The sequence below is a fragment of the Rhinolophus ferrumequinum genome, chromosome 25 (genome assembly GCF_004115265.2).
Source record: "Rhinolophus ferrumequinum isolate MPI-CBG mRhiFer1 chromosome 25, mRhiFer1_v1.p, whole genome shotgun sequence".
Lineage (NCBI taxonomy): Eukaryota > Metazoa > Chordata > Mammalia > Chiroptera > Rhinolophidae > Rhinolophus > Rhinolophus ferrumequinum.
This window is the reverse complement of record NC_046308.1, coordinates 17458755-17482797: the sequence shown is the minus strand read 5'-3', so window position 1 is coordinate 17482797 and position 24043 is coordinate 17458755. Positions and strand designations below refer to the sequence as shown.

Here is a 24043-nt window from a genome sequence, read left to right as displayed (position 1 = left end):
ATGTCGTCTGCACTATCTTACTGACTCCTCAGAACCACTGGGGCAGTTTACTCTTTGGCAGATGAGGAAACTGAGGCCCAAGAAGTGAGCTGGCTTGTCCAAGATCATGCAGCTATGAAGTGGCCAAGCAGGGCTTCAACCAGAGCCCGGTTCATTTTTCAATGGCACATGGATGTCTGCCCTTGATCCTTTGGGACCCAGTGGCCTCTTCTGTCAATGGGGGGCAGGACGGGGGGAGGCGGTGGCGGTGATCTGCCATGCCCACCGACAAGGTTGTCGGAAGTTACGTGATGTCATGCCGTGGAGCATTTCACCCAGGCACACAGTCGGTGCTCACTTAAGTGCTAGCTGTTGTCATTACTTGATCACGTTGGAGCACCTGTTGCCTGTTCCGTGCAAATCTCAGTGCCCGCTCCACACGCCCCACCTCCCAGGTATTCCTGTGTGCCTTGATTTTCACCCCAGCTCCCTCAGAAAGCCAACGGTAGTAAAGTGCTTCCAGGTAGAAGCCGAATTAATTTCATGTAATTATCCCTGATAAAATTAGATATTACTTGCAATTAGTCTTGGGCAATTTCTCTACTGAGAAGTGGCAAACCAGTGGGGTAAGAATGGGCTGAGTTGGCACTCGCTGGGCTGGGTGCTGAGCCTGTGGGCATCTGGGTATGAGCTGCCCCGTGATGTCCCTGTCACCAGGACTTAAACCCACAGCAGTGACTTCTCCCCAAGGCAGAGAATACTGGGGAGGGCCAGGCAAGACGACACACACAGCTCCCCTCTGCTGTCCTTATTTTATATCTGAGGAAACTCAGCTAGTCGTACGGGGCTTGGCTTTTGTGGTAGGCGGCCTGACACGTGTCTCGTCCCACAATCTCTCTGGGATATCCCAACAGTGGACCTCCAGAAATGGAATCCAAGGTTTACTGTTCTCTCCCAATTGTTGAAAATCCCAGCAATACCACTTCCTAGCTGTGAGACTTTGGCCAAATCACCTCCTTTCTCTAAGCCTCAGTTTTTCTCATCTGTAAAATGGGGATAACTGATTATTCAATGAGTTAATGCTGGAGTCAACAAACTTTTTCTGTAAAGGATCAGATGGTAAATATTTTGGGGTTTACAGGTCGTTAAGCCTCTGCCACCTTTACCTAACCCTGCCCTTGTCATGGAAAATGTACACATGAATGGGTGTGGCTGTGTTTGATGAAACTTTATTTCTGGCATTTGGATTTCATATAATTTTCATTTGTCATGAAATATTCTTTTAATTTTTTTCAACCATAAAAATGTAAAAAAACATTTTTTTAGCTCACAAGCTGCATAAAAACCCCCCAAGCCCCAAAATCAGGTGGTGGGCTGTAGTTTGCCAGCCCTTGAGTTAATAGACGGAAAGTGCTTAGAACAGTGCTCAGCACAGAGAAACTGCTCAATAAATGGAACAGACCTCTATGATTATTTTCTGGACTTGAAATATCTTTTATTGGTATATTTAAAAGTAAAAAACAGGTTTGTACTGTGAAGTTCGGGGGATGATAATCGTCCCTTTTTACTGTTTACACAGCATTTTACATTGTTGGAATGTGTTTGTTGTCCAAGGCAAGCCCTATTTGCCCCCATTGCAGGGATACTGAGGCCAGAGCGGGAAAGGTCCTTGTCTAAGGTCCTACCTCCGCCTTTTCCCAGCTGTGTGAGCCCATGTGGTTCCCTGCCTGGCTCAGGGCCTGTCTGGAAGGGCACCAGGGTCCCTTCTGACTATTTATGTGTTGGAAAGCTCACAGGCCTGGGAGCCAGAATTCTCTCTTGCCTGAGCCTCAGTTTCTCCACCTGGAAGTGGCTGCCCTTCAAATCCCTGTATGTCTACTGGAGTCTCTGACTCTGACTGCCCCCAGGGCGGTGGGTGGTGAGACTCTCTCCTCATCCTACTTTTAGTGGTTCTAAAATCCAGGTTATACCCAACCAGCATTTTCACTGCCGCGTGGGATTCGGCCGCTGTGCTGGCCAGAGAGGACTTGAGGGAGAGTCTTGTAAGATGAGGCTAGGAATTGTGTTTCCCTGGGGCTGGGGCGAGGGGGCGAGGACTGTGAATCCTGAGTGCTTAGTGCTGAGTGCTCCGGATGCAGTGCTATCAATATCAGATTATGATTGCCACTTAGTGCCTGTGTGACCTCGGCCGGATCCCCTTGGGTCTTCACATCTCCCTTTACTCATTATCTGGAAAATGGGGATAATAATGTGCACGTTATAGGTTGTCATGAGAATAAAGGAAGGGATTAGTGAAAGCTGAGGCTTGGGGCCAGCCACATACCGTGTTTCCCCCAAAATAAGACCTCGCCGGACAGTCAGCTCTAATGCGTCTTTTGGAGCAAAAATTAATATAAGACCCGGTCTTATTTTACTATAAGACCGGGTCTTATATAATATTATATCATACGATATAATATAATATAATATAATATCATATAATACCTGGCCTTATATTAATTTTTGCTCCAAAAGACGCATTAGAGCTGATCGTCCCGATAGGTCTTATTTTCGAGGAAACACGGTAGCAGGTCTTCAATAAACTGGCATCATTGTTACTATTACTGGTATTATTATTATCATCGTCCTTCTTTGTCTTCAGCCACTGCGTTTCCAGGCTTCTTTTTGAGGATTGTGAACTTGGACTTCCCAGAGCTTTAATGGGGGAGACGCCACGGGAGAATAGGAGGCAGGCGATGTGAGTTTTAGTCCCGGCCTGCCCCGGCCCCATCGTCAGATCTTGGGCAAGTCACTTTATGGGCCTCAGGTTCTTTCTCTCTGTGATTGGACTCAGTCAGATGTACAGATTCAATGTCAAGTGCTAATCTGGGTTGATTAGTTCTGGCTGCCTGGAGCAGAGTGTTGAGAAGGACTCTGAGGCCGGGTCTGGCTTCCATGGTTGGGAGTGTGGCAGTCGATAAGCAATGTCTGCTGACTCAAGAGGAAATATGTTTTGGAGTCCCAGGTGGTTGATAGTCCTAGAAAAGATGACCCTTGCGGCTCCTCCAGCCCAAAATTTACCTCAGTTTATGGAGACTTCTTATTTGAAAAAGGATAGTAGTCCTGGCAGATGGGGAGAGCCTTTATAGGTTATCATTCTAGACCAGCGCTGTCCACTAGAACTTGGTGTGATGATGTCCGGTATCACCCCTGTCCAGTGGAGTAACCACTAGCTACAGACGGTTGTTCAACACTTGAAATGTGGTTAGTTGTGAATGACAAATTGATTTTAAAATTTTATTTCATTTTAAATTTAAATTAGAATTTAAATTTAAATTAGCCACATGTGACTAATGGCTGCCATATTGGGCAGCTCAGTTCTAGATTCACAGAGTCCCTGAGCTTACAGGGCCCCCAAAATCATCACCTTGTTATATCCCAAGCATGCCATGAGCTCTGGGTGGGTTGTTGGGTGAAAGCCTGTTGCTTGGCAACAGACAAGAGGCAAAGCTCTCTGCTGAGCTGCCCCAGGCAGCTGGAAACCACCTCTGCTCCGGTGGGTGAGCTCCGCACAGGCCGATAAACGCTTTTCCCTTCTGCACTGCTCGCCTTCCTGGGGGCCTGGTCCCCAGGGCTCAGACCCTGCAGTGAGTAAGGCTTTGCCTGAATCAGATGCCCCGTTAGATGACCTCATGTATGCCAGCTTCTGCCCACCCTGTGGCACCCCAGGAAACAGGCAGGTGTTTCCAGATGCAAAGTGGGTGGGCTGAGAGGGGAGGCAGGGTGACAGCCTGTGGGAGAGTGGGAATTAGTTTTGATTCTTTCCTTCCCTCCTTCTCTCTTCATTCGTCCTGATCCCTCTCCTTCCTTCTCCTTGGGGTGTGCAGCAAAAGCAGAAGAGCTTTTGGAAACTGACTTGCCTCCATCCTTCCTTGGTCACTCCCTAGCTATGTGGAGTTGGGCCAATCACCCTACCTCTCTGAACCTGTTTCTGCATCCTACAAAAAGGAATAAAGTGTGTACATGCCACCAGCTAGACAAAAATGCAACGGGAAACACTTAAAGAAAAAAAGAAGAATAGTTTCTCCCTCTGAAGGTTAGCAGGAGGACCCAATGCAGTGGTATACATGAAACGTGTAGAATGGAGTCGGGGGCATGGTTCCCTTCCCTGGAAAAGAAGAAAAAAGAGAGTTGGTGTCAGAGCCTTGGAAGGTAATTTAACTGACTGCCATGCACGGGGTCCACGTACAACCTATCTCCGATTTTATCCTGGAGGGTCCACGCTTGGGGTCACTAGACAGGAATGGTGGGCTGGCTGGGGGTGTTGGCTGGGGGCAGAGCCTCCCTAGGTCATCATCCGGGCAATTGCTGGCATTAGTCAGCTGACCCCCTGAGTTTTTCTGTCCATTGAAGACATCTGCATCGTGTGGCTTCTTCACATACTGGCAGGATCTAAAATAAACTGGAAGAATTCGAACCTCAACACTTTGAACAAAATTTATGGGTTGGGTTGGGGTTCTGGAGAGTAAGTGGATGTGATCCCTCCATTTCGGGATAGTCTGTGAGAGGCTCTGGTTCCTCTCAGTACATTTTGGGGAGGGCCTATGAGAAACCTGCGAATGAAGTCGTGAAAAGCTCCTCCTATTCAGGTTGGTCTGGAGGCGCAGGTGATATAGTTAGAGTCTTCCTTATTTTTGTGATTCCTTAGGGTTTGTTCCTGATGTCACTGAACTCAACGTTTTAGAGGCTGTGGCAAAGAGCAGGAGAAGTATGAGAAATTGGGGTTAGTACCAGGTGTCACAGTACCGAGGGGCTTGGAGAGAGCTGCTTGAGGAAGGAAGATATGGAAGAATCAGTTAGGTGAAGGAAGAAGTGACAGGACTGGTCCAGGAACGGGGAAGAGCCGGCAGGGCTAGTAGTGCTACCACTTGGTGACAGTGTACGGCAAACTCCGTTGTTAAACTTCGGAATGCGAGAGCACGGAGTGCTGGCTTGAGCAGCCAGGCCCGAATCCTCTGATTGGGTGACGCTTCTCCCCACAACTTGCCCTTCTCTGGCCTCAGTTTCCCCACTGTACAGTTCCCCTGGCCAGCCCAGTCTTCCTACAGTCCAGTTCTGCCTTCCTCAGAAGGGGCAAGGGGCTGCGATCTCTGCCATGGGGAGAGAGGCACTGGGTTTTAACGCTGCTTCTCCAGACCCGAGACAGGCCAAATCCGGAAAATCCTTCTAAGAGGTGGGGTGTGGATATTGCGAAATGGGTCTTGTCCCGTGTCCTGGGGAAACGTTGACAGAAGGTGAGGCCAGGATTGACTTACTCACCTACCCCCCCACCCCTATGCCTGCCTCTTCCCACACGCCCTGCTGAGAAGGAATGTGGTGGCCTGCACCCACCTTCATAGGTCAACCTGAGAGATGTACTCTGGGTGTTGCAGGCCCAGCAGGAACACTTAGGGCTGAGCTAATCCCCTCTCCTACCTTCAAGGTACAGAAGAGCTAACGTTTCCCATCCGTCTACAGCAGAATTTGGGGTGGGGAACACCTACTCGGCTAGCCTCTTTAGGTCAGAGTCATAGGCTTGGCATCTGGGACTGTTGTGGCTTACAAAAGGGATGACAACCCAGAGAGGGCAAGTAAGTAATGCACCTGAAGTCACACAGCCAGCTTCTGGCAAAGCTGGACCTCAGTTTCCTGGAGTGGGGCGGGGGGCGGGGGAGGGACCCAAGCTGGAGGGAAAGCAAATTGGTGGTTGTTTGTAGCAAGTACACCTCTCCCTCCCCACAAACGCAAGGCTGGACCTGCCAGAACCCTTGGGAGGTGGGAGCTGAGGATGGGTGTGCCAACCACCAGGCAGCCCTGGGGCTTTGTCCCCTGTGCTTTTGATGGGAGTGACCACTGTTTGTTGCAAGCCTAGACTAGCTTCTACTGCCCCCACCCCTGGTGTCTCTCTGTCTCTGTTCCCCATTTCAGGCAGACTCCATGGAGGTGGTTAGAAGAGTCACACAGGCTCTGGACTCACATAGACCTGGGTTCGAATCCTGCCTCTCCGCTTTCTGACTGTGTGATTTGGCCTTCATAGGGCTGTTGAGGGAATAAATAAATTGGGACAGTGAGAAGACTCCAGAGTGGATGCTCTGTTTAGTCAGGCCTCGCTTGCACGGCCTGTCACCTTCCACTTTGCCCATCACTCTGCCCTTCTCTGTCTGAGTCAAGGCCGACCGAGGCCGTGCAGAAGTGAGTTCTGAGGGGCACCCATCTCTCTGGCCTCACGTGGCCAACTCACTGTGCCTTGGACAGTCTACCTTTCTCCTCTTTTGCTGCATTGGTGGACACATTCTGGAATATTTTTTATTTAAACAACAATCCCCCTACCCCCAACCAATGTTTTAATGATTTTGAAGTAGAAAGGCAGGAGGTCTCTGCTGCAGTTGGGGCAGGAAGACCAGGGCCACAGTGAACGGGGTGGGGGTCGGGTGACCCATTCCCTAAGGCTCACCGTGCGGAGTCGTCACAGATCAGCAGTGTTGTTTGTACATAAACACATTTCTTGGGAGCGTATGTTGAGTGTCTACTGGATTCCCGCCTGTTCTTTCTTACTGTGTGAACTTGGATAAGCGATGTCCCCTTTCTAAGCCTCAGGTGTAGGCAAACTTTCTCTGTAAAGGTCTGGATAGTAAATAACTTTAGGTTTGTGTGTTATCTAATCTCTGTTACAATGACTCTGCTTTGCCACAGTAGCATGAAAACAGCCATAGACTAATGTAAACATATGAGCACGCTGTGTTCCAATAAAACTTTATAGAAACAGGCGGTGGTCCAGATTTGACCCTTGGGCAATGGTTTGCTGACCCTGACAGGTCCTTCATCTGTGAAACGGGGCTAAGAAAATAAAAGCTTTCCTCCCAGGTTATGGGGAGGAATTAGTGAGTTTAAACGAATGAACACGTGTTAACTCTAATTGTTGTCTTTTATTGTTAATACCATCATAAATCATTTTCCCAGCAGCCCTGCTCCGTAGGTGTATGGTCCTATTTCACATATGGGGAAACTGAGATACAGAGAGATCAAGCGATGCACCCTCGATCCTTCTGTTCACTGTTGGATGACCTGGGATGCATCTCTGTTCCTCCGTGTGCCTCGGTTTCCCCACCTGTAGCCCCAGAGAGGACTCATTGATGTAAACGCACAGGGCCCCATGGTCGCATCCATTGTGCAGGGGTGGGGGTGGGGTGAGGCAGGCATGTGGCGGCACAGAGAGGTGGCGTCCCTTGCAGGGGCTACCAGCTCACAGGGCTGGGATTCAGACCTGAGCTGGGTTTCTTGGGGACCTGAGGTATAAGCATCTGACTCAGAAACTGCCGGGGAGGAATGGCTGGACCAGCTAGGCCAGAGCTCAGAGTACTGTTCCCGTGGGCGTGGGACTTCAATCCTCTTACTTGCTTAGAGTTGGAGAGCACAGGGACCTTGTGCCCAGTGAAGGAGTGTGTTTCTAAGTCAGGTGTCCTGCTCCACGCTGGAATGGATAAGGTGCAAGCCACTTACTAATTCTGACAGATTCTCAAGGCACCTCCTCTGCTCAGAAGCCTTTTTTGGCTCCCCTTTGCTCGCAGGAACAAAGCCAAATGCCTTTCTGGGGCCTCCAGTCCTCCATGACTGACTCCATTTGAGCTTTGCAACTTCCTCCCGCTCTGTGCTCCTTCAGGCTCCAAATCAGGGTCCCGGGGCTGGCCTCTTGCTCTTCTGAAACAGTTATTCTAGGGTTTGGAATGCCCCTGTCACTGCAAAGCTTTGTCCTCATCCCTCAGCGTCCCCAGCACGTCCTCTCCTCTGCAAAGTCGTCCTGGATCCCCACTTATCCTGTGGGTCCCATGACACAGGGCAGCCAATGATGTGGTGTTCTCAGTTACGTATTTACCGGCATGTCTCTCCACCTGGCTGGGAGCTCTATGTCGGGATCTCCTCTCTGAGCCCAGCTCCCAACGCCCAGCACACAGCTTGGGGACACACATTTGGATACAATGTTTTAGCCCACGGATGCTGTTATCACCGTCCAGAGGTTGTCCCAGGCCCAGGTTTGGGGAAATGACTATGGTTACAGGATACTGTCAGTTGGGTACCAGACATTTCATTGCCCTCTCTGCAAGGAAAGAATAACCAAACTCATTTTTCAGGTGAAGAAATGGAGACTCAGGGAGTCAAAATAGCCGATCCCAGGTCATGCAGCCTGTCGGTGACAGGGATGGAATTTGAATCCGAGCCTCTGTCTTCAAAGTGCATGACTGTTCCATGATCAACGCGCATGCAAAGCCCTTCCTTGGGGACACAGTAGCACTATGGGAAATTGCCTGGGAGAGCAGGCCACTTGCACCCCGCTGACCCCACATGAGAAGACCACAAAGCTATGGAGGGGTGAGCAGGGCAGATGTCCCTAAGCGCACTTTGAAAACTTATTTTTTTTTTTTTAATTCAGATTTGTCACTAAATCTGATCTTTCTTCCATTGGGCTGAAAGCAACGAAGTTCTAATTCTACAGAAATGTGTGTATATTCGTCTTATTATATAAAAATAATTGTTGAGTGGCTTACCGCATGCCTGGCAGAGAGCTGGGAGTTCAGTGAGATGTCAGCCCACGTGGTAGGTTGTCCCTGGCGTACCGGTGAGGATGCTGAGGCTCAGAGAGGGACATATCCTTTCCAGGGTCATCCAGCATTGGGTCCAATGAGATGGAGGTGAATTGTGGGTGAGAAGGCAAGAAAACAGTGAGAGGGGCTATGCTAGAGACAGGGGTAGAGAGAATCTCACATAAAAGAATCATACTAGCAATACGAATAGCAGCTACTATTTCTCAAAGCATCCTTGGTGCCTGGTAGCGTGCTAGGCACTTTGCTTACATTATCACTGGACTGTCCCAATGGCTCTATGAGAATTATACTTCTCCACCCCCATTTCATGGATGAGAACACAGGTTTGGAGAAGTTAATGTCCCCAGAGCTAAGGCTGAAACCTGGCACTCCAGACTCGCTGTGTAGTGTTCTTCCTGCACAAGCGCTCTCCCTGCACCACTGTGGACGTTATCAGAAGGAAGGTGCAGGCCGAGGCTCAGCCCGAAGCCTGCCCAGCCTGTCGTGTCTTGGCAGCAGGCAGACCAGGAGTGGCCCAGAGGGTGTACAGGGCTGCATCTGTCACAGGTCACTGGCTGCGTGGCTGGAGACACCAGAAGAAGGAGCCCAATCTGGGGTGCTTAGGCCAGGGTGAGGGGCCTGCCCTGTCCATCCTGTGGACTCTGGCCCTCATACACCACCCCACCTGCCTCTTCCTTCAGGGCTGGGAATGGCCCGGAATTCAGCCCCCCACTGCCTTCCCAGTCCCGCCCCCAGCTCTCTGCAGCCTGGTTCTAAAGATGCCCTTGCTGCTTCGCCTCAGTGGAGCCTTCAGCCAGTTCTCAATCTAAATGACAGCTGCCCTCAGCCAAGTCAACTCCAATTAATTTTCCAAGGCTTCCAGGGGCTTGGCTGAGCCTCTCACAGACTGAGCCACCCCAGTGGCCGGCAGGAGGCCCCTTCTTCACCCTGATGGGGCCCGAGAAGGTGGGTTCTCATGAGGCCCCTCCCGATTGTTGATGGGGTCCCTCTGTGCTCCTCAGGAGCCTCCATGCATGCCGTGTATTGTCCCTCTCCCTCATCAGATGGGGCTGATTTAGAAACTCTCAGGCAGCATCCATGGAGAAAGCGTTGAATGGGCCTGGGTTTTGTTCTTGGCTGCTGTGTCCCTTGGGTCGTTCTCATCAGGGCCCTTTCCCCAAAGTGAGAGTATTTGTCTCAGAGAAAGAGAGGGAGGGAAGGAGAGGAAGAGAGAGGATGAGACACAGAGAGAGATTGAGAAAGCGAGTACGAGAGAAAGCGGTTGATTGAGAAAGGATAGGGTAGGGGTGGGGGGACGAGAGAGATGGAAGGAGAGAACGGGAAGAGGTAGGACCTGCTACTTCAGCTCGTGACATTTTCCTTTTTCATGTGACTTTGATAAAACCACACACTTTGGCATCAGACAGACCTGGGAGTGACCCTGGCTCTGCCCCTGGTCAGTTGCATGACCATGGACCAGTGACGTCCCCTCCCTGAACCTCAGTTTACTCCCCTGTAAAATGGACTGGAGTGTTGGGCCCACTCTCCCTGCGTGTTGGGGTGATGCTATGAAATCAAATGAGTCCTGGCCTTTAGGGAACCTGGTTAGTGTCCACTGTGACAAACTCGGAACAGACAGGTGTAGCGATATGGTCAGCTTCCTTTTTCTGTTTCTTGCTTGTCACGGTGACACCCGGGCCAGAAGTTGATGGGAAGGCAGAGAAGGGGTGGGGGAGGGAGGCAGAAGGCTGGGTGGAGGAGTGGCCAGTCCCCTGGCTCCTGTGAGATGCCCAGGAAGACTGTCACTCGGGCTGCCAACCCTTGGTCCCAGATCCTTGGGGTTTGGGTGTTGGTTCCTGGCACGTAGGTTGAGGCATCTTCGTTTCCCTTGCTTTGGGAGGGCCCCAACCTCCTGCCTACGTTGCATGTAAAATCTGATTGCCCCAAAGGGACAGAAGGAGTCAGGGGGGTTGTATATACACCCACCCCCAGTCATTGTAGAGAGGACCAAATAGGCCCAGAGAGAGGGTTACATAGCTAGCAGAAGAGCTGGGATGAAAATGTGAGTCACTCATGAAAATATATAACAAATCCTTATCATGTGCCCACTATGTGCCAGGGACCAGAGAGACAGCTGGGAGCCACGTGGGCATGTCTGCCCTCAGGGTCTCTAGGCCAGGCCCCTCTGACCTTCCTAGCAGGGATTAGCTAACCCTTTCTACAGATGGGAAATCTGAGGCTTATCAAATTGAGCTTGGCCAAGGTCACGGTGCTGGTGAAGGGCAGCGTTGAGATTCAGATGGAGGTTGGATCTAGGCTTCTGAACGCAGAGTTGGAGCTCCACCAAAGCTGATGAACATGGGGGAGGAACGGAGCGGGGGTTTGGGTTTGCCTTTTTCCTGCTTGGTTGGTGGCTGCGTAGACCCTCTTTGTGTGATCCAACGTCTGGCTTAGATTTTCCGTTCCTGCCCCTGAGCCCAGAGTCAGTGAGTCCCCAGATCCCATCTACCTCTCAAGAGGAGGGCACATGGCCTGGGGATCAAATGTGGATAGGCAGCTGGGTAGGGTCCTCCTTGGGGTTGTGGGACCCTGCAGAAGCGTTTGAATGTGTGTGGGTGCTGGGATAGGGTCCCCCACATTTCCAGCACTGGTCTCTTAGGGATGGGCCTCAGCACTGTATGAAAAAGCCTGTGACTTTGCTTTCTCCTGCTCTAGTAGCTTGTGCCCAGGCACAATGGAACCTGAGGTGACTCGGCAAGGAGCTGGGTGCTGCCCTTACCCCATTTTGTGGAGAAAGAAGCGGAGGCTCAGAGAGGGAAAGTGACTCGTCCAAGGTCAACCTGCTGGGAAAAGTGCTAAGGACCAACATACAGACTTCGGTCATCTGACTCCAAAGTCCCCCAATGATATTTTTATTTTCCATCTTTGGCAGCCTGTGGCTGAGGGGTCCGGAACTCAGCACTACCCTCTGCCAGGGTGAGATGTGTCAGCACTTTCCTGCAGCCAGCTAGGCGGTAGCTGACGGTCTCATTACCATTATGGTGGCTGGGGGTGGGGGTGGGGGTGCCATCTGTGAGCAGGGAGCGGGGGGACAAGTATATATCTCAGAGTAGGGGCGTTGGAGAAACCTCGACAGCCAGGTAGGATGGTAGGAGTCAGCAGGGGTGAGGAGGGGAGGATGTTGTAGGCAGAAGAAACATCAGGAGCAGAAGCGTGAAGGTGGGAAGGATCAGGGCTTCCGTGAGGGATGGTAGAGCTGGGGCACTGACAGATGAGGCTGGAGGCCTAAGAGGGAAGCAGGCCAGGTCATGCCAAGCTGGGGACTTTATGCTGGGAGCACTGGGGAGCCATGGAAGATTTAAGTAGGAGAGGAGGCCTGCTGTGGTTGGTGCTTCAGGAAGCTCACCTGGCTCACAGGGGAAAATGGGCTTGGGGGCCAGTGTGGAAGCAGAGAGAATAGCAAGGCCACTGTTGCAGGCAGGAGACAGTGGGGGGTCCGGACCAGGCTGGGGATAATGGGACAGAAGTGGGTGGAGTTTGGAGACGACCTCTTCCCTCCCTGGTGCCTGGACTCTGGGGCATGGGGGAGAGTGATGAGTGACATTCGGTGCTCTGAGCTAGCCAGGGTGCAATGCCTGGACTTTCTTGGAGATGGGGAAGAGGAGCTATGAGAGTCTGGGGGACATGGGTGTGTTTGGGTGACCTCATGGACTCTTGGGCTGCAGGACAGAGGTGCTGAGTGGACATGGTCCAGCCTGTGGCTCCCAGGCATGCCTCCACTTTCAAGCCCAGTGGCTCAGCCCCCCAACTGAGTGGCAGCTGTCACAGACACCAGCATTTCCACCAGCCAGGTCCAAATAAAGGAAAAACCAAAATACATTTCCCTTTGTCGGAATCCGGCGAGGGTGAGTGGGGTGAGAGTCATTCGCTATTGTGTTCTGGGGCCCACACTGCTCCTTACATAAGCTTGGAGTTAAAAATACACACAGAATTCTAATTTGCCTGCTGTCTGGGATTGCACCCTGGGCCCCCAGCCACGAAGGGCAGGGTATGGGGCAAACACCAGCACTCATGGAGACGAAGAAACTGTCCCGTGGCGCAGAGCTGGCGCATGGCAATGCTAGCTCTGGTGCTTCCAAAGTCCCAAGCTGTTAAAGAATAGTAAACGTAATAATCCTAAAAGCAGCTAACCTTTTCTGGGGGCTCATGATGTGCTACATTCTTGCTTAATCCTCCCAGCAGCCTGTGAAGTAGGGTCCCATTTTATAGCCCAGGTTAACATGTTACCCAGGCCACACCCTACCCTGGATTAGCACCCAGGGAGCCCTTGATCTGGGCGCTGGCTGGAACCCACCACTGACTCCCACTACCTCCTCGTAGGAGGAGGCCAGGCCAGGCAGAAGTCCCCTTTCTGAGGGTTCAAGGACAGCGTGATGGACCAGCTGTGAGGGGTGGCAGCTGCGCTCACCGAGCTCCCCACACCTGAACATGTGGTTCACCCAAATTGGAACCCAGTCCCCATTGAACATTGAATAAAGAGCAAGGTGATGACAAGGCCTTTAAAAACAAAACAAAACAAAAAAACAAAAGCTTGGCCCCCAACGTGGGCGGTACCTCCAGAAGTGAAATTAACTATGAGATATCTGTCTCCAGGCAAAAAGTGGGCTGTCTTTTCCCTTCTCCCTTCCCCCTCGTCATGGCCAGTAAAAGGGGCATGGAGCCGGCTCTGTGGGCCCTCACTCTGGCCTGCAGGCTGGTCAACAACACAGGGCGGGACTTGATGCATTGGTGGGAGCTCGCTTTGTGCAGGGCGGGGTGCTAAGCCCTTTACATGGATCATTTCACTTAATCCTTCTAACTGCCTCCATGATGGCCTGTCCTATTATTTCCCCCATTTTCCTGGGCTGAAGTGCCGGGAGCCCAGGTGATGTGAGCAGTCTCGTGCTCCACAGATGGTCGGCGCTGTCATTGCGGAACCTGTTAAGAGAACTAGGATGACATTTATTATTCATGTGCTTGGTGTTTTGGCCCCGGCTCGAGGTTCTCTCCTCCCTTTCATGGAATTTGCTGTCTCCGTTGCGGGTGGAGAAGTGCAGAAGACAACATTTGACGTGGGTCTCATGATCACAGCGGGGTGAACCGGAGGCCGCGGGTCCCTCCACAACGTGATACAAAGTCGGCGGCCAAAATGACCCAGTCAAGTGCCGTGGTGTCCAGGGATGGGGTGTTGGAAGGGGCTGGATGGGTCAGCAAAGACTTGCGCACATGAAGAAAGTACAGGAAGGACCTTTGGGGGGAGGAAGAGTAGGGCATCCCAGCTCCAGGCCCTGCCCCCTTCGTGGCGACTGAGGTGGTCCCTTCTGACCAATGGGAGGCTGTCCTTAAAAACTGTCCCCAGTCATCGCGGGGCAGGCACACCCTACGGTCCGTGACCAGAAGCCCCTTACCTCAGCCCCTGTGCTGCCCGCATGGGGTGATGCACACTCGAGGTGATACATTTTGAGTCCGTGATACCTGCCTCCCTCCTTCTGGGACTGATCCCCCCACCACATGTACGGCGCCATCAGCTCTCTCTTCGGTGGTCTCCCCAAGTTGCTCTGCACCAGGTCTAAGGAATCACCACCCCCAAGTTACAGATGCGGAAACTGAGGTCCTCCATCTAGGGGCCAGCAGCCCAGGTATGAGGGGCCCGGGAGTCCACTTCAGCCTGACCCTGCTAGGGATGCTGGTCTAACAGGAGGATGCTGGTCTCAGAGCGGGTGACCTGGCCCCAGGTGGCCCCTGGGCAGCTCCCTGCCACTTGTGGCCTCAGTCTTCCCATCTGTCAAACAGGGATGAGGGTCACTTCACCGTCAGTGCACACGACCCAGCTGAGCACCTGCTGTGTGCAGAGGGCTACATGGACCAGACCAAGTCTGCCCCTCCCCCCTGCAGCCACAGTCTGAGAGGGGAGGCCTCCAGCTAACAAGTGGAAAACATGACAACACCCATTAGGTTCCCAGGTGTCTGCCAGTGCCAGTGCTGAGTGACTCCAGGGTCTCCCCGCAATCCTGGCAGCTTGATGAGGGGGCGGTTTTATTTCTGGGTCCTGGTGTGGGAGGGCTGGCACGCCGGCCGCCATAGGAGCAGGGATTGAGGGCCTGTCTGGAGCTGGGGCAGGCTCTGACTTGAGGCTGCTTCCGGCTGCTGATTTATCAGCAGCCACTCGGCAGCCTCGGGGAGCCGCGGTCCTGGGGCGTGTTGGGTCCCCCCAGCTGGAATGAATCCGGTGGGAGGATGAGTTTGGTCATGCTTGGATTGTCAAGAACTGAAGAATAATATTCTCTCTGAAAAATATTCCCTGTGGATACCAGACTCTTGCTTGTCCCAGGCAGAGACTGGGGAGTCCTGCGCCCCTGCTCTGTGTCGTCAGGCAAGCCCCTCACCTCTTTGAGCCCCAGGGGCCCCAGCTAAAGTGGGGAGAAGGGTCACCCAGCTGCTGGACTTGCTGGGGGGTGGAATTCGATAATACACAGAAGTGTTGAGCTGTGTGCTTATTAAATCCACCCTACGTAAGAAGAGCAGCTGTCTCTGGTATCAGCGTACGGCACGCTTATGTGTTGTCTGTAACTTGGGAATAAAGCATCTTTAGGAAATTCGGCCATTTCAGTCAGTCTGGAATCATCACTCAGCAAATCCAGCTCCCAGAAGCGTCCCCAGCCTCCTTGCAGTTCAGGAAATGCTGACACTACTTCATCCTCCTGTGCTGCAGTCACAGAGCAAGAGACCCAGGTGGCAGGAGCTCGGGCCTGGGTCTTGTCTTTCTTTAACTGTGCAAACATCGTCAAGGGGCCTTGGTTTCATGTCTGTACAATGGGCATACGCATTGCTGTGTTAGCTCCTAGAGATGGTGTGTCTACAGTGAAGTAAGGAACACCTTTCAGAATTTCTTTCTCTGGAAGATGCTACCTCTCCCTTCCCAATCCAGATCTTGCAATGCTTGGAACGCAATTCCTTTTGGGGGCACTAAGCAGTGACATGTCACTGGGAGCAAAGCAAGCGTGGGCTCAGGAGCAGCGGTGCAGGGGTTGTGCGTTAGCCTTGCTAGAATCTAGGGCCGTCTGTGTGCTAGGGGATCCTGAATCTGATGCTGCTAGCTTCTGGGGTACCTTCTCCTGAGGAATCCTAGGCATGGTGTTAGTAGCATCTCGGCTCTACCATTACTAACCAGCTTTGAAACCTCAGGCTCACAACCTCAGCTTCTCCTGTGAAATGGGGAAAAGACTCCAATTCCATGGGCAGGGACATGGCCATCTGGCCATTCCCAAGGAGGGGAACGAGTCTTAGGGGCTTCTGGATGGCTGCAAGGACCCCTTCCCTCCTGACCTCCCCAGATACTAATACAGTCCCAGGAGCCCTGTCTGGGGATCTCTCTGGATGCCAGGCCATGACAAGGTCCCCAGGGAGATGACATCACCCCCACCTTACCAATGAAGAACTGAGGCTCAGAGAGCAAAAGTGGCAGATCCCTGGCCACAGAGTGGTGGGCCTGGGATTCAAGCCCCAGTCTGTGACTCAGAATGGCTGTTACAACGCTTCTCCTGGCCTCTCCATCAGCTCCAGGAGGAGGATGAAGAAAGTGTCTGCCTTGTTTCTTGCTGGACCCCAAGGGCTAGCACCACACCTGGCCCATGGTAGGGACTCAATAAAGGATCGTTCATGGAATGAATGAAGGAAAGAGCAAAGGAGAGAATCTTCCTTCCCAGCCCAGCTCCTCCCAGCATGCAGATCTCAAAGCTGGGTGTCTCTGGGGCTCCAGGGTGGGGGCCCCAACCCCAGTTAGTCACAGCCTGGTCTTGGCTGCGTGAGCCCGTCCCTCTGGGAAGCTTTCCTCAGCAGGCTGTGGCTCAGCTCCTGGGGGAGGCCTCCTTAATCCCAGAGGATGGGCGGGGTGACTCCTGCCTGGCTCAGTGCCCTGGCTGGGCCTGCACAGAGTGCTGAGAGGGCGGGTTGGTTACGGAGTTCAGTATCTGGGTGTGCTCTGTTAGCCTGAGCTGGGCTGCCACCCCCAATTCCAGCTTTTCTCACTTCTACTGACTCAGTAATTCACCATCAGCCCATCTTCAAACCCAACTCTGTGCCTTCCTGGCTGTGTGACTTTGGGTAAGCTGCCTCTCCGAGAGTCAGGCTCTATTAAATGGGAATAATGAGAATATTCATCAACATATACTAGGTCTCAGAACAGAACCATTGGTCATTTAGCAACAGTAAATGAGCAGTCCTTTGAAATGATTGCTCCATTCCTTCCCTGCCTGAGAACTCCCAACTTTTGCTCTCGTTGAGGCTAATTCATACTCAGGTGTGGATGGTTGTCAAACTTCTTTCCCTGCAAGTGGGTCTAATCCAGACATCACTACGATCCGTGGTGTTTCTGGTGCTGTGTGACTGAGTGAGAAGGAAATTGAGGGGATTTTCTTTGAGGGTGTAGTCTCAAGTCCCTTCATGCAGCAGCTGGGATGGGCAAAGGGCATTGGTCTGGTTGGGGGAGTCCAGACTTTTAGTCTTTACAGCTCTGAGAAGTTTGGCAATGTTTAAGGAAGTTTCCAGCACATAGTAGGCACTTAGCAAATGTCTTTCTGGAGGATGACAAGAGAATAGGCTGTGTTCTGGACCTGGACAATCGCCCCCGACCACCCTTTCATTGCATCTGGTGAACTCCTACACGTCCTTCAATGCCCAGTTTAGATGCCCCTCCTCCAGGAAGCCTTCTCACCTTAGTTCAGGGCTAGTTAATCTTTTGGGAACTCTTGTTCATCAGGGATGGGCAAACCCTGAGGAGTTTATCCTGCCCAACTCTCCTCTTTCCCAAGGGTGTAAAACTGTGACCCAGCAGGGGGCCTTGCTTTGGCTGAGGTCTCACAGCCAAGCCAGAGGCAACAGCAGGGCGATTCGAACTAAGCATCTCTTGATATCCTCAGACTGTAGGCATGAAAGAGGGAAACTGTGTTTCTTCCCGTGCCTCTCCCGCTCCGCCCCCCATTAGGGCTCCCACAGAGCTGAGAGCAGTCTGCTAACACCCTCTCTTCCTTCTTTCTCCACAGCCCATGACCTTCCTGCGAACAAGGCCTCGGCAGCCCCGCCTGGCAGCCACTTGCAGTGCCTGTCTGTCCACTGCACAGACGATGTGGGTGATGCCAAGGCCCGAGCCTCCGTGCCCACCTGGCGGTCCCTGCACTCTGATATTTCCAACAGATTCGGGACATTCGTGGCTGCCCTAACTTGAATTGACAAGAAATGCCCCCTCCCCCACCAGGCCCATCCCTACCCCCCCTCTCTCTCCCTTTCCCCCCTCACCCTATCCCTACTCCCACGGCACTCCCACCCCCATAATTTGAAAGGGCCACTATTGCTGATTGGATGAATTTTTTTTCTAGGTTGGTACCTGCGTAGTGGCATATGGACCGGAAAGGGTTAATTTAAAGGGAAAAAAGAAAAAAACCTCAAAAAATTTTTTTAAAAGAGAAACTCTGTCTGCCACAGTATGTTACCAGTGTTAACCCTTCTGCAGTTAGCAGACTTTTGCTTAAGCCTTTTTCCTGCTAGATAATTCCCATTTTTCTGTCATCTTGGCATACGTTTTTTAGATGACCTCTTTCCTTGTTTTATTTCCATGCTGCTGTATGTCCAAGTATTGTTATTTCATAATAAGACAAGAGTTGCTTTCCTTTTTTATTCTCTTTTATTCTTGTTCCTACCCGCCCCCCCCGCGCCTCCCCCCGCCGCCTCCTTCCCCCTTTTTTTTTTTCTTTTTGCTTTGTTCACTGCTTATTAAAATGGAAATCCTGGAGAAGAGTAGTTCTGGAATATTGCCGGGTGAAAGTCAAATTGTCATCACAATATTATATATTGACACCCAACTGTCATCAGTCAGGCAGGAGCCAAACAATGAATGCCCCCCTTAGGTATTCCGCCTGGGATTTTGTTTTGTCTGTTCCCTAAGAAAATAGATTTTCGTTCTTACAAACACACGCTCAGCCTTCAGCTCCATTCTCTCTTCTGCTGGAAGCTGCCCCTCTCTGCAATGGAGGTGATGACGTGGCCAGCCTGCTCTGTGGGAAGGAGTCAGAATGTTTGACAGTGGTGTTTTCTCTCCTTTTCTGGGCCTCTCCACAGATGCCCAGGCTCTGAATTTTCACGCTATGCTGAGCAGCACTGGTCTGCATGGGGGATGGTGGCCTTCCAGCTTGCAGAGTCTCTGGGGTTGGGGGCTCCAGGATCTTGTTCTGCTCCAGCCAGGCTGGCTGGGTCTTGGGTGCTGGAATTGGGGGCAGATCAATTCTTAGCCCTTGACCTTTCCCGACAGCTGTTTCCAGCCAGGCATCCTGGGGAAGAAGGAAGGGCCTGTGTATATCTCCGCCATGTCTCCCAATGGATCCCTACTCATTTATTTTACCATCTCCAACCTGGGCAACCCCCCCTTCCCTGGGCTCATGTAGTGAGGGAGCCCTCAGGCTCAGCTTGCCAACCCCCCCTCTATGAGCCTGGGTGTATTTCTTTGCTGGGTTTTGCAGACTTTCTAAGGGCCAGCGGGGGTAGAAAGGGAATCCCTGGGCCTTGTCTTTTTAACCCCGGAATTTTCCCCCCTTTGGATTTAATGTCACCTTTTGAAAAATTAGAGCCACGTCCCATGTGTCTCATGAAGGGATAACTTCTTTGAGAAGAGATGAGAGGTGGCTGGGCGAGAGGGCTCCTGACCCCAGCAAGGACCGTTACCTGCTCCTCCCAGAGCGCAGGTCATCAGAGGCCCAGGCTTGGCAGGATCTGGTCCCTTTGGGTGTGATGCCTACAAAGGGCTTGAATGACTTACAGGGAAGGTAGGGGCCCCTGAGATTCCAGGGTGGGTCAGACAGGAAGTGACTGATATCACTTCACCCAAAACGGCGACCCATTAGTTTATTTCAGTTTCCGTTAACGACCGTGTCTTCCTAAATCCCTCATTTGGAACCTTCCCCTCCAGGTCCCCAGCGTTTGTAGACCTGGCTTTTTTTAGCAAGTGACCTGAAGGCTTTGAGCTCACCATACAACACCCACATTGTTTATTTCAAAGAACTTTTCAGCCAAGGGAGAAGAGCGTCCAGAAAAATCTCGCTCTTTCCATACCCCCCTCCTTCTTTCCTTCGGCCAGCCCTTCTGGCTTGGGTCTGAGTCTGGATGGTCCGAGGTTCTTGCCTGGGCAATCTGAGCAAGAGCCGACTTCGGCCCACAGAGGGGCAGGCCAAAGAAGGTGGTGGTGTGAATTTGTCAGCGAGGAGGTGTGAACTGCCTCAGTTCCTGAGTTCTGCCACCAAAGGAGAGAAAAGGGGAGAGATGGTCCCCGTCACGGGCTGGGCTGCCGGAGAATCTGCCATAGTCTGAGCAAAACTCTACGTCCCCTCTGCTTCCACAGTGTACAGCTGTTTGAGAGCTTCATCATTTTATTTTTTTAAACAGGAATGATTTCTCCTTCATTGCTTAAGGCTGGGGAGCCAAGCTTCTTGACTTCTGTCTTTGACGTTCCCTGCGTTGAGTCCATCAGCACTTGGCCATCAGCTCGTGGTCCTAGCAACCTTGGAAACCCCTGAAGTTGAAAACTTTTCTTGCTCCCCACGACCCCAGAATGGAACAGCTTTAAAAATAGCCTTAAGCAAAAGGATGTTATTTCATTAAATTTGGTTTAATGGAAAGAATAAAAGCAAATTAAAAACACACCCAGCCCATGAGACTCCAAACACTGGTAATCAGTACCGCATAGCAAACTCTTCGGCAAAGAAAATGAAAACGTTATTGCACATGTAAAATATGAAAACTTAACTCTGCTGTGTGTTAGGCAATCCTGTAATCTTTTTTGACTCTTAAAGGAAATTCATTTCTGAAATGCTTGGTTGGGAGACTGTGACAATAGCTCATGAAATTGAGTGTTATTTTTTTTCTTTCTTTTTTAAAAAAAATATGTAAAGTGCAGTCTTCTGTATTCATGCATATTGTATATACCTGTATATGTTTTCCTGAGCAGCTAAATAACAATAAATATGACGTTAATGGTGCCTGTGGTGCGTTTGTGGGCGGGGCTTGCTTTATTTTTTTTCCCCACCCCCTCCCCTTTTTCCACAGATCTCTTCAAATTCCATGGAGTGTGGGAGTGTAGGTCTGGATGCTGTAGCGTGTGTGTGTGTGTGTGTGTGTGTGTGTGTGTGTGTGTGTGTGTGTGCACGCACACGTGTGTGTGTGTGCATGGCTGTGCTGATGGTCTAACGTGGCTCATCTCAGAATTTCTCCACTCAGCACTCTTGACATTTGGGCTGGACACTTCTTGGCGGTAAGGAGGGTGCGCTGTCCTGTGCATTGTAGGTTGGTGAGCAGCTTCCCTGGCCTCTACCCACTAGATGCCAGTAGCACCTCTTGTCCTCTCTCTTTCCCTTGTGACAACCAAAAATGTCTCTCAATATTGCTCAGTGTCCCCTGGGAGGCATGATGCCACCCGGGACTGAGAACCACTGGTATCTGATTAGTGCAGGAGGTCGGGGGCTAGGGGAGACCAGCTGGCTATGCTGTGTGGTTATTTTTGGGGTCTTGGAGTTCATTTTCAGGAATCAGTAAGCTTTGTAACCTGCAAGTTATGTGGCTTCTCCGTTTCTCCTTTTCCTCATCTATGAAATGAGTCTAACTTGTGAAGTTGTTATAGGAGACAGAATGTGTGGACACTGCACACAGGAGGGCTCCATATGAATAAATTGCTAGCATCATGCCATGATCAGAGCATGGCACAGCTGGTGGCATTTGGGGTCTGTTTGTACGGGGTTGGATGCCACTTCCTCTGTTTATAGCCATGGGCCGTGCGCAAGGGGTTTCAACCCAGTCTCCATTTTCTTGTCTCTAAAATGGAGCAAATAACATCTAGCTTGAGGTTGCTGTGAGCACCAGCCCTGTTTCAGGCTCAGTAAAACGTCTGGCTGTCCCATGGGCCATCGTTTGGGCAGCAGTTTCACTCTGGTACCTACATCCTCAGGCTTGAAGCCGTTGCAGAACCTTAGTCCACAAAGGGGGGAATGGAGGCAAGAGATAGACAAGTAAATGGACAGTTAAAAGGGAGGGAAATACGCCCAGTAATCCATGGCACAAGGGATGCATATCGCTTTGAGAGATTCATGACCCTCCTATGTGAGGCTTCCTCCAGCAGGTCACATCCAGGTGGACTTTTGAAGGATGAATAAGAGTTCATCCGACTCATCCCAGCATGTAAATTGACCCTAATTGGGCAGAATTTGTTGTATTCCTTCCCTTCAGCTTTGAAAGTTTTCTTTATGTATGCAATGGCATATTTGTCAGAATATAAAGTTTTAAAGACGAGGCCTCTACATTCACTTTAATTTGGAAGAGCTTAAAATTCTCTTTAACCTTTAAAGGTCTGCTCAGAGTGACGGTGGTATGTGATTGCATTCAGTACTCAAGGAAGGGAAGAAAAGTGAAAGAGTGATGGGCAGTTGGCGTGGGCATTGGGGAGACTTCAGGTTCAGTGTGAAATGAATGGATGAGTGAGTGAATGAATTCAAGTCTCAGAGGGCTGAGAACTAAAAGCACCATGTGACAGGGGGGACGTCACATTGGAGTGCATGTTGGCACTGGGGGGGCAGGGCAGGGCTCTAGCAGCAGGCTGGTACATCACGCAGGTTGGCCTTTCTGCATTGACAGAGAAACCCTATCTTAGCCAGCCATCCCAGTGTGCACTTCGGAATGGCCTCATCCCCAAGCACTGACAATTCCAGAGGGTGAAGGTGCTGTCTCATGGGAGAGAATGGAGGAGGTGTCAGGTGGACCCTCTGCCCTTTGAGAGCTGGGAGAAGGTGCGGAGAAGGATGCCTCATCCGACTTTCTTACTTAAAAGATTAGAAAAGGATCCCAAGACCAGAGTGAAACATGGAATTTCCTAACTGACAAGGAGATCACAGGCAGGACCCCACATGGGGCACCTACATTGAGTCGTCGTGGAGCTAGAGGGTGTGGAGGTGCCAAGCCTTCGCCTCCAGAGTGGGCTGAAGTGACGTGGAAGTGATTGGGGGTGAGTACCAAATTCTGCAATTATAACACAGTTGATAGGATGGGCTTACGACCCTAATTCTGCAATTATAACATAACTTGATGAACTGACCCAGGAAGCTTGGAAGAATTTTTTTTTTTTATTGAGATAAAATTTACATACCACAAAATTCATCATTTTAATGATTTTAATGTATATAACGGAATGGCTTTTATTATATTCACAATGTTGTGCAATCATCGTCGCTATCCAGTTCTAGAACATTCTTATTATCCAAGAAAGAAACCTGGTACCCCTTTTCAGTCAATCCCAATTACCTCCTTCTTCCAGTCCCTGGCAACCACTGGTTGACTTTCTGTCTCTATGGCTTTGCCTATTCTGGATATTTCATGGAAATGGAATCATACAATATGTGGCCTTTGTGTCGGGTTACTTTTACTTAGCATAATGCTTTCAAGGGTCATTCCTTTTTCTGGCTAAAGATGATTCCATTGCATGAATATACCACATTTTGTTTATCCATTTAGCAGTTGATGGAAATTTGAGTTGTTTTCACCTCTTGACTATTATACATAATACTGCTATGGACACACCAGTTTTTGTGTGAACATACATTTTCAATTCTCTTGGGCATATACCTGGGAGTGGAATTACCTGGTCGCATGGCGACTATGTGTTTAACTGTTTGAGGAACTGCCAAACTCTTTCCACAGCAGCTGCACCGTTTTACATCTTGGAAGGAATTTTTTTTGTTTATTTAACCCAGCATTCCCCATCCCCCTTTGTCACATTTTGAAAATTAAGGTGTCATTTTTATACAATGAAATGTGCAGGTCTAAAGTGTACAGTTTGGTGTGTTTTCACCAGTGCCTACGTGTGTGTAACCCAAACCTCTACCAAAATTACACAACAGGACAAACTCACAGAAAGTTCCCTCCTGCCCTTTTCTAGTCGAAAGCAACAACCTATCGGACGTCTGTACCATTGATTAGTTTTGCCTGTTCTTGCATCTTGAATGTCATAGAAATGGAATCACACAGCCTACCAATGGTTTGGGGTTTCCGGTTCAATTTCTGGCTTGCTGGGATAGGGAGGGGATTGTGAATAATGCAGCTGCTGCTGGTACCGACTGCCATTCATTGAGCAGGTGCCCGGAGACTTCCCCACACTTCCTGGAATTCAAACCCAGGCCTGCCTGACTCTCCATCCAAACCTCTGCCTGCTGCTCTGCAGTTATCAGAGAACCCTGGTCCAGCAGGATGGGGCATGCGGTGGGGTGTGAACAGATGGTGTGATGGAGTCAGTGCCAAATTCCCCGCTAACTGGCCAACAGTCTTCTCTCTGGGCCTTAGATTTCCCATCTGAAAAATGGGCTTAAATCAGCCCTTACCTCAGGTAACTCCCAAAGCAAGAC

General features: G+C 50.9%; 1 protein-coding gene across 2 annotated transcripts in view; it reads left to right on the top strand.

The window, feature by feature from the left end:
- The window catches only part of MN1 (MN1 proto-oncogene, transcriptional regulator), a 49343-nt gene extending 28705 nt beyond the window's left edge, over positions 1 to 20638 (top strand). For both annotated transcript variants that reach the window (XM_033097764.1, XM_033097763.1), the window contains one exon: positions 17657 to 20638. In XM_033097764.1, coding sequence (XP_032953655.1) covers positions 17657 to 17838 — 182 coding nt within the window. In that variant the 3' untranslated portion in view covers positions 17839 to 20638. The remainder of the gene's footprint in view (positions 1 to 17656) is intronic.
- Positions 20639 to 24043: the final 3405 nt, after the last annotated feature.